The sequence below is a fragment of the Clupea harengus genome, chromosome 11, assembly GCF_900700415.2.
Source record: "Clupea harengus chromosome 11, Ch_v2.0.2, whole genome shotgun sequence".
Lineage (NCBI taxonomy): Eukaryota > Metazoa > Chordata > Actinopteri > Clupeiformes > Clupeidae > Clupea > Clupea harengus.
The window spans coordinates 26,883,361-26,893,439 of NC_045162.1; the positions used below are offsets into that span (position 1 = coordinate 26,883,361).

At 51.6% G+C, this 10,079-nt stretch overlaps 1 protein-coding gene across 1 annotated transcript in view; it reads right to left on the reverse strand.

The window, feature by feature from the left end:
- Positions 1 to 717: 717 nt before the first annotated feature.
- The window catches only part of znf407 (zinc finger protein 407), a 144,330-nt gene continuing 134,968 nt past the window's right edge, over positions 718 to 10,079 (reverse strand). Inside the window, exon 9 of the mRNA XM_012820437.3 lies at positions 718 to 2,956. Coding sequence (XP_012675891.2) covers positions 1,869 to 2,956 — 1,088 coding nt within the window. The 3' untranslated portion in view covers positions 718 to 1,868. The remainder of the gene's footprint in view (positions 2,957 to 10,079) is intronic.

Consider the following 10,079-nt stretch of genomic DNA (forward strand, 5'->3'; position numbering starts at 1 on the left):
ACACTGGTAAGTGAGGTAAGGACACTGGTAAGTGAGGGTAAGGACACTGGTAAGGACACTGGTAAGTGAGGTAAGGACACTAGTAAGTGAGGTAAGGACACTGGTAAGTGAGGTAAGGTTCACTGGTAAGTGAGGTAAGGACACTGGTAAGTGAGGGTAAGGACACTGGTAAGTGAGGACACTGGTTAGTGAGGTAAGGACACTGGTAAGTGAGGTAAGGACACTGGTTAGTGAGGGTAAGGACACTGGTAAGTGAGGGTAAGGACACTGGTAAGTGAGGGTAAGGACACTGGTAAGTGAGGGTAAGGACACTAGTAAGTGAGGTAAGGACACTGGTAAGTGAGGTAAGGTTCACTGGTAAGTGAGGTAAGGACACTGGTAAGTGAGGGTAAGGACACTGGTAAGTGAGGACACTGGTTAGTGAGGTAAGGACACTGGTAAGTGGGGTAAGGACACTGGTAAGTGAGGGTAAGGACACTGGTTAGTGAGGTAAGGACACTGGTAAGTGGGGTAAGGACACTGGTAAGTGAGGGTAAGGACACTGGTTAGTGAGGGTAAGGACACTGGTTAGTGAGGGTAAGGACACTGGTAAGTGCAGGTAAGACACACGGCGGTTTGAGATTCTGGACTTCAACCACTTATGTGGCAGTTGGGTTTCGTAAAATGAAGGGAAATCGTGAGATATTTGACAAACAATCACATTTTGAGGAGAAGGAATGAAACATTACAAATCAAGCTTTATTTGAAGAGGACTGCCAGCAAAAAGAAAACAATTTTCATGTTGTGTCTCTGCTTCAGACCACTGTCAAAACACACAGAATGATTGTTCAAGAAACAAAACCTCATTTTAAAGAATCCTATGAATTGAACTGATCAAGTTGCCAAAGAGTGGGAGAGAACTCTGCAGAGAAATATATGGTATGGTATTCTGAGCACTTCCAATCCAGATAATATCGTGTGGAGAAAGAACAGCTTTTGACACTGTCGCAATGCATAGAAGTCTCTGGTTTAGGTGTTCATTCAGACCAGTAATGTCCTCAATTGATATACAAGGGACAGAATGTTTTCAAATGATAGTCGTGCCTTCCTGAGTCTGGTTTTTGGTGGTACTTCGAAAGGCTTTCGAAGAGTTCTGGCAGCACAAATGAGCTTTAAAAAAAAAAAAAAATGCGACAGTGATGTTCAAAACATCAAAACGCAAACTGTGAATGGAATCTCTTGTGAACCTCAAGCCAAGGAGCACAGCCTCACGTCACGCCTCCGTCACAAACTGCGTCTGTCAGCTTCGCCCGCATTTACATCCATGTGAGATCAAATATTAAATTACAAAATGTAAAACACAAATCACAAAGCAAATAAAATTAGCATTCAACAAACTCAAGTGATTCAAGTGTGTCAACAAAACAATGGAACTAAATACCTATTTCAAAAGCAATTAAATAAACAACACATTCTTTCCCAATGTATTGTAACTGAACCTGAAATGACTAATGACAAAAAAAAACTTTGAATTCGTTAGTTGACTAAAGGGCTGAGTATTGATGATGGTATTGCTCCCCAGTGACGCAGTCTCACACCAATAGCATTCTAATAGATCCAGAAGCCCATCAGCACCCTGCCCCTTATGGAAGATTCCCCCTCTTAGGTCAAGCCCTGGGTGATGTCCTGAGTTACCTGCCGCACAAGCTCCAGATGCGAATGCAAACCCATGTTGATCTGACAGGCAGTGGTTGACTTGGGAAGGGGCCCTGGGATTGGGCCCCACTGCTGCTGCTGCCATGTGCTGACAGAGACTAGGGCCCCAGGGATTGGGCCCCACAGCTGCTGCTGCCATGTGCTGACAGAGACTAGGGCCCTATCCTCTGTCCTCATCCCTCCTGATGGTCACCATGAGGGGCCTCCTCAGTGTAGACCACCACCCTCTCTTCGGTGTCCTGGGCCTCCTCTTCAGCCACCTCCTCCTCCTGTTCTACCTCGGTGCTCTGGGTGTAGACGGTGCCCTCCAGCTGCAGGGTGGAGTCGTCCAGCTCCGTGACGATGTAGTGCGTGCCTTCGTCGTTGACGATGACCTGCGTGAGGCCCTCCTTCATCATCAGCTGGCTGGCGGCGAACTGCAGCACCTCCTGCACCATCTCGTCGTGGCGCGCGTTCGACGCGGCGTGGCCAACCACCTGGGTCACCATGCCCACCTCCTCAGACCCCTCCTCCTCCCCTTCCATCACCTCCCTGTAGACCTGCACCTCTCCCTCGGTGACTTCCTCTCTGACCTCCTCTTCCTCCTCAGCGCCCTCTTCGTCCCCGACCGTGGTGGTGACGATCTCTCCGTCCCCGACCGTGGTGGTGACGACCTCTTCCTCCCCGCCGTTGCCAGCGCCGACGCCGGCGCCCCTCTGGCCCAGCTCGCTCACCGCGCACAGCAGCGCGTCCAGCGCCGACGACGTTGACGACTCGGACACCACCGTGTGACCGTGCGCCTCCACCCGGCCCCCTCCCACTACGGTGGCCCCCTGCCCCTCCAAGATGGCCGCCGCCGTGGCTGCAGCCTGGCCGCTGGACTCCACCAGCACGTACTGCGTGGTCCCGTGCGGCAGCTGGATGTGCGTGGTGCCGGCGGCGGACGCCGGGCGACCGGAGGAGGTGATGAGCTGGCCGTCCTCGGTGATGTGCAGCACCTCGGCCACCTGGCCGCCCATGGCGAGGGTCTGGAGCGTGGCGGCCGCCGACTCCTCCAGAGCCTGCTCCACCGCCAGGTTGCCGCCGGACCCGTCGTAGCCCTGGATGATGATGACCTGCTGCACCGCCTCCGAGCCCAAGCCCTCCAGACCCGACGTGCCGATCCGGCACAGAGTGGCAGCAGCCGACGAGGACGCGTCTTCAGGAATGAAGACCGTCTCCGCCTGGACGAAGGAGGCTCCCTGGCCCTTCAGGCGACACTCAAAGGACTTGGACACGATGCCTGTGACACACACACACACACACACACACACACACACACACACGGAGACACAAAAAAGAGATTAGCTGATTCTCATAGGGAAAGAACTTCCCCAACTTTCCATCTTTAATCTAGAAAACTTTCAGCAATGGCTTTACAGCACGATAGAATATGCATTAACAACGTAAACATCACTATTCCCCTCCAGTAGTCCTTGAGTGTTTCATCCTAACAATGCATGAATGAGTAACACAGACATCAAAATTGTGTCTGCCAAAAAGGGGTCATGCGCTTAGTGGGTGATGATTCATTTATCAGCTGTGAATTTACACTCGCATCCCTGATACACACACACACACACACACACACACACTCACAGACACACACACACACACACACTCGCACACACACACACACACACACACACACACACACACACACACACACACTCACACATACACACTCACTCACTCACTCACATCCCTGTGCTAAAACAGTAATTATGACTTTGCGGGCTGCCATAGTTTGTTTTAACAGGAGAGCAGAGTGACAACTTATTAAGCTTGAGCGCAGGAGGAAGAAGGGGAAGAAAAAACATTACGGGTTTCAGACGGCGCTAATTGATCTCTTCTGCGGCCTGATCACAGGGTGCTATGGCGTTGCCAGGGCGACGAGCACTGATGAAAGAAACATCATGGTTTTGAATCGACAGTTTAAAATAAACAAAAAAGGAAAAAGCCAAAAAAGAAAAACGCAGGGGAGAGAAGAAAGTCAACACTGACAGACAGGCTGTGAATGAAGCTGTCACGCAGACCAAAGCAGTCAATCCCAGATCAAGCATCCAGGCCCAGAGGCTGATCAGGGGGCCTCGGCGAACTGGGCCAGTTAGGGTTAGTGTGTGTGTGCCTCGCCTGCTGCGGCCTCGACTGATGCAAATGATTGGATTAGCGTCCAGATGGATATTGTGCTGAGCGCTGCAGAACTGGCTTTGTGTGGCTTGTGTTTGCACAGGTGCTGAGTGACATGAGAATATAAACCCTGTGTTCACGTCCACAGAGAGAGAGAGAGAGAGAGAGAGAGAGAGAGAGAGAGAGAGAGGTGAACACGGTTCTGACGGAGCAGGCACGGCCGGGAAGACCAAAGAGCTTGATGACCTCACACGGGGGGAAACTCCCCGCACTGGGAACAGGTCTCAGTCGGTAGTGCTGAATACAGCAACCTACACACACACACACACACACACACACACACACACACACACACACACACACACACACACACACACACACACAACCCAGATACACCCATTGTCACACTAACCTTCTCATTCATACACACACACAGCTACACAGTGGAGACAAACACATACATATACACACACACACACACACACACACACACACTCTTTCAACCTGCCGACTGACTCTCATCAATGATTCATCCCTCCATTTCCTACTGACATTTGCTGTGTCCAGTTCTGAGCGAGAGGCACCCGTTTGATCCCGGCAGCGCCACGCCACGGCACGCCGAGCGGAGCAGAGCGGAGGTGAGAGGGGTCGACTCGTGACCCTGTCTGCCAGCAGCTCATTCTACACTGGCCCGACAGGGCCCTCAGTGACCCCGTACAGCACAGCGCAGCGCAGGACACCTGCCCGCCACACCAGCACAAAGGGCAGCCCCAGCCTTCCACTCACACCACACACCACCTCAGCTGAGGCAGTTCAGCTTCATTCAGCTTCATTCAAATCAATTCAGTTCACTTCCATTCAGCTTCATTCAAATCAATTCAGCTGAACACACTGATGTTGATATCAGCTAAATTCAAAAGCGATTTGATATACTCAAATGTATTCATGATGCTTTTAAAGAAGATAGCAGAGAGACAGAGATTTTTCTGAAAACAGATTCAAGGAGAGAAAAATAGAATGGAAAAAAAATGAATAGAATAGATAGACAAGGCAGACTGCTTGACGAGAACCCGACTCAAGAGGGGAGCCCATCTCCCAAAGGCCAGCCCCCGTAACCGCGGGTCACGTGACAGCAATCATCACGGCTCAGCCGGTTCAGGCATACAGGCATACAGGCATACAGGCATACAGGCAGGCAGCTAGCAGTCTTCAAAGGCATGTGGCAGATAGAAGCCATCACGACAGGAGTCAAGCGAGGGGGGGAGACGCGCTTGACTGACATCTGGTGCTCGGAGCCCCGTGCCAGGTTGAGGCGCTGAGCGCTTCAGGCACATAACTGACAAAATAAAGGAGGGGAGTGAGCATACAGATGTGCCACTCTGTCATCTGCACATCGCCTGCCTTCTAGCGCCTTCTCGGCATCTGTCTCTGACAGGCCACTACAACTGCTACAGCACACACGCAGCCCACAGACAAGACAATCCAGCTCCGCTTAGCTCTGCGCTACACTTCGCTACTCTATGCCATGTTATGGCCCAAGCCACTGCTGCACTCCACCAATGGTGGCGTTGAGGTGTTGTATGTGTGTGTGTGTGTGTGTGTGTGTGTGTGTGTGTGCATGTGTGCGTGTGTGCATGTGTGGATGGTACGGTTGTGATGACATCTCCCATCAGAATGAAATATAAGCCCAGATATGTTGGGCTGATTGTGTCCGTGGCTGAGGATGCTTTCATTAAAAGCGGGGCGAATGCTCTCGCCTGGAAAGATTAGTGGTGCTCAGGCTGCCTGGCGTGAGCCTCTGGTGCTTCTCCAACGTGCGCAGGGAAGAAAAAAAGAGAAAAAACAAAAAAGGTCCCTTACTGTTTCCAAAACACAGTTCAGGCAAGAAGAGATGGTCTGATGGCTAAACAGAAGTGAAATCCCGATAGTTCTGAATGGCTCATTCCTGAAGGTCTTGCGGGGTAAGCGTAGGTCATGCACACTGTACATTAATGATCCCCATGCGCTGCTATGGTTAATATTATTATTTTTTTTAAAACCACAAAACCGAGCCAGAGTTTCTTCGGTTGTAAATCCCAGTTTGCGTATAAAACAGTTTCTCTTTTACATGACGATGCGCTCTTTATCTCAGGCCTAAGCCAGGAGGTCAGTGTGCTGCTGCAACAAAGGCTCACGCTGTGGCAGACGGCCAAGTGGATCCCTGCATGGGGTAAATGGGTTAACCTATGTCAGCGCACTCCCATATCTCAAAAGGTTGGACGCATTAGCAATGTCAAGCATTCGGCGGTTCGAAGGTCTCCACAATAGTCGACACTAATTAAAAAGGAGTGTTTTTTTTAAGGCTACGTTTTAATTGGTGTTTTTAACAAAGTATACTATATTTGCTGAGTCCATTTGGAGAGTAGTGTCTACTGTGTGACGACGGGTACAGTAAATCAGTGGGAGATTCATGGTCGGGGAGGATGGGGGGAAGCAGTGTGCTCGGTGACAGGAGCTGCACTGCAGCCTAGTGGCTTCTAAAGAGGTGTGATGAGCCAGCAGGTGTGTGTGTGTGTGTGTGTGTGTGTGTGTGTGTGTGTGTGTGTGAAATGGTGGCTTCTTCTCCGTTCCCATAAAAAACGTGCGCAGGAGTGGCGCGTGTCACATTAGCCGCCGGTGCTGTCTGCTCAACCGCCCGCCCACCCGCCCGCCTGTCGTCCTCGCCGCGGCGCGCCGGGGGTTTATGGGGTGTCACTCAGTCACCGCGCCCGACAACGCCGCCGCCGCCGCCGAGCGGCACCGTGAATCAAGTTAATGTTGCACGTCCCATCGCCTTGCTTATGCCGCACGTGGCCGCCGTGTAAGGACAACATTTGAACAGCGTGATTTGGCTCCCGCGTTCAGCCAGAGGTTCCTGATTCCCGTTTAATATGTGTTTTGAACGTTCTGACTGACTGGTTCCATTAACAGGGGAGGTCTTGGGGAGAAGAGAAAAAAGGAAAAGGAGCAGGAGCAGGGAAGCTGAGGCAGAGGCAGCGGCAGCGGCAGAGCGAGATGTGGCACTGCGTCCACAGACAAAGTTGTCGGGGGAAAAAAACCCTGGATGTGAGCAAGCCGTGCAAATACATTTGGAGAGGGAGAGAGCTACAAAGGGAAAATGAGAGATGGAGATAATGAGACGGACACGGAGAGAGGGAGGACTGATGGAGAATGCCAAAGAGATAGAGAACAGAGAGACAGAGCGACGGAAGAACGAAAGCAAGAAGAAAGAGCGAGATGAGAGTGAAGGAAAAGAGAGGGAGACAGGAGAGCGAGGAGAGGCGAGCGAAACGGAGAGGAGCAGGGCGACTGCGCTGGATTGGGGGAGGCAGATGGACTGGCAATTGAAATGTTTCAGATGTCACTTCCTGCCCGTGCAAGAACAGGGCCGACTGAGAGTGAGCGAGGATCAAACGCCGGCTGAAGAGCGTTCCCCTGAAGCCCGTCTGCACATCAAACGCCTCCACTTTTGCCTCACCCCCCCCCCCCCCCACACACGCACACAACCCCCCTGCTGAGCTACAGGGGAATGACCCCCAACATGGCAGACCGTGACCCCTTTGTGACGAGCACCCAGGGTGGACACGCTGTGAACAGGGCCGAGGCACCGGAGGGTACGTCTCCTTCTCTCAGTCGTCTGAAAGTAATCGACCTTTTTTCTCTCAGAAGCTAATGATGCCTTCGTACTCAAAGTCTGAGGAAATGAATGATGCCTTCGTCCTGTCTGTCCAATGTGCTTGACTAGCAGCAGTGTTTGCAGAGACCGCTTTTTTTAGGAATCAAACAGCTTTTGGGGGCGAGCGAAAGCTCTTCAAAACACTGGCGCTTTTTGTCTCGCGGATTAACATGTCCGCCGTCTTTTGTGGTTTGTTTCCTTGTCTGTCTAAATATAAGCCGTGTTTACAGTAAAAGATCAATCAGGGGAAGAATCAAAAGGGATTCAGCCCGGAGCAAAAAAAAAATCACTCACTGAGGGACATGCGATGACAACCGACGCCAGGCCGTCTCTGGGCTGTCGATACACCGCCCGTTTTTACCGCAGCTGCCATGAGACGCGACGCGGAGACCCAAGATGACTCTGACCTTCTCGGGACTGACAAATCTGACACCGGATATCAAATCGTGCTGTGCATGTCCGTCCCCCCCCCCCCCTCTCACAGCCGAAGTCCCCAAATCCAGGTGGGACTTCTGTGGGCTAAAACTCTCCTCACATTGCTTAGGGCTGGTGGAAGGGGAGTGGAGAAGGCCAGTGCCAGCCCTACAGTTATCCTCCAGAGTATACAGAGTATTGATTAGGGGATCGATGGCCTCTCTAATGAATATGGCTTCAAGTGGGATCAATGAGGGAGGGGAGTGTGTATGTGAGTGTGTATGTGAGTGTGTTTGCCCGTGTGTGTGTGTGTGTGTGTGTGTGTGTGTGTGTGTGTGTGTGTGTGTCTGTGTGTGAATATGTGTCCTTTATGGGATGGAGCACCGGGATGTTGAGGGAAGGCTGTCTTGGAACGCTTAAGAAATGAACCTTAACCGTGCGCCCTGAACAGGCCAGATCAATTAAAGTGATGGGCTTTCTTTTTTTTTTCACTCCATAACATCACGCCGACAATCTGTTACTAGGCTTTTTACACTTAACATTACGATCAATTACATTACAAGGGGGCGGGTTTTTTTTTTTTACACCGCAACTCAGTGCTCAGAGTCAATCACGGGGAGTAGACGTGAACCCCCTACACTGTAACAAACACTAACGACCAATTACAGACATAAACCGCAGGCAGGCCAAACCATCTACAACAAATTACACGGAAAAACAACGCAATCAATTGTGCTAAAAGTCAGAGTCAGAATAAGGTCGTCCATCTCCTCGTCTGTGACGGCTCTCTCTCGTCGGGGTGGAGGGGGTTTGTACCTGAGGTGAGGTGTGTGTCGTGTGTGTGAGAGCTAGCGGGACTTGAAGGTGACCCAGGAGAGCCCGGAGATAAAACACCAGGCCCTGTATCCAGGTCATGGGGGACAGGGAAGGAGGGTGGGCTTGCGGTGTGTGTGTGTGTGTGTGTGTGTGTGTGAGACGATGGTTTGTGGTAATTGGGGTGTAGGTCATTTCAAACAGGGTACAGTGTTTATGTTGTGTTTATTGTTTATGTTGTTGTGTTGTTCAAACAGTGTATCCATGTTCACAAGTGATTTAACCCCTCACCACAAGCTACTAGGGTGTGTATGTGTAGTGTGTATTTCATAGGATTGAGGACGGATGTGTATGTGTGTGTGTGTGTGTGTGTATGCAGGGGATTCTATGTCTGTGTGAGTCTGTGGGGTAGGGCAAGGTGTAGTAGTGGGTGGGGTGATGGTGGTTGGTTAAGATGTATGAGTGTGACTGTGTGACTGACTGCCTGTGTGTGTGTGTACGTGCGTGTGTGTGTGTGCGTGCGTCCGTGCGTGTGTGTGTGTGTGCGTGCGTGCTTGTGCACGCGCATCACAGGTCAGTGAAGATGGTGGAATCAGATGCCAGGCACCTGGCATCTCTGTCACCCTCCCAAACACCACTGCATCACCTCCCCCGGGCAGACAGACAGGCAGACAGACAGGCAGGCAGGCAGGCAGGCAGGCAGGCAGGCAGCCCTGTAGCCCTGCACACACCGGAACAATCAATTAAAGGAGACGGAGTTGACACTCAGCAGAGAAAAAAGGAGCGAGGGGGACAGATAAAAGATGAAAAAAAAAATGGAGCCAAGGACACGGGCCTGCCAGGCACAAAGGTGAAGCCATCTTTCTGTGGGGACCGCACCCTCCGCCAACCCCCCCTCCACTCCACAGTCACAATATCAATCTACAATCCACAATAAAAAATGAATTGCCATAATTGTCAGCTGATGTATGAAGCTACTGTGGCCGTGGCAGACAGCTGAATTGGATAACGTAATATCTGTGAGCGCCTGTGCGGAGCAGATATCACAGGGGCGAATCGCTGGGTCAGCCATCCCCTATAATCTGCGCGCCCCATATCTCCTTCACTGAGAGGACGGGGCCGCCCTTGCTCAAGGTCACCGGGGGTCACGGAACGCCCTCTGACCCCGTAGTCGCACATTTCCCTGTAACTCCCTCCAAAGCCCCGGTGACCAGAGCCGGGCACAATAAAAAGCCATAAACACACACACGCCACGCAGACACACACACACACACACACACACACACACACACGCCACGCGGACACACACACACAC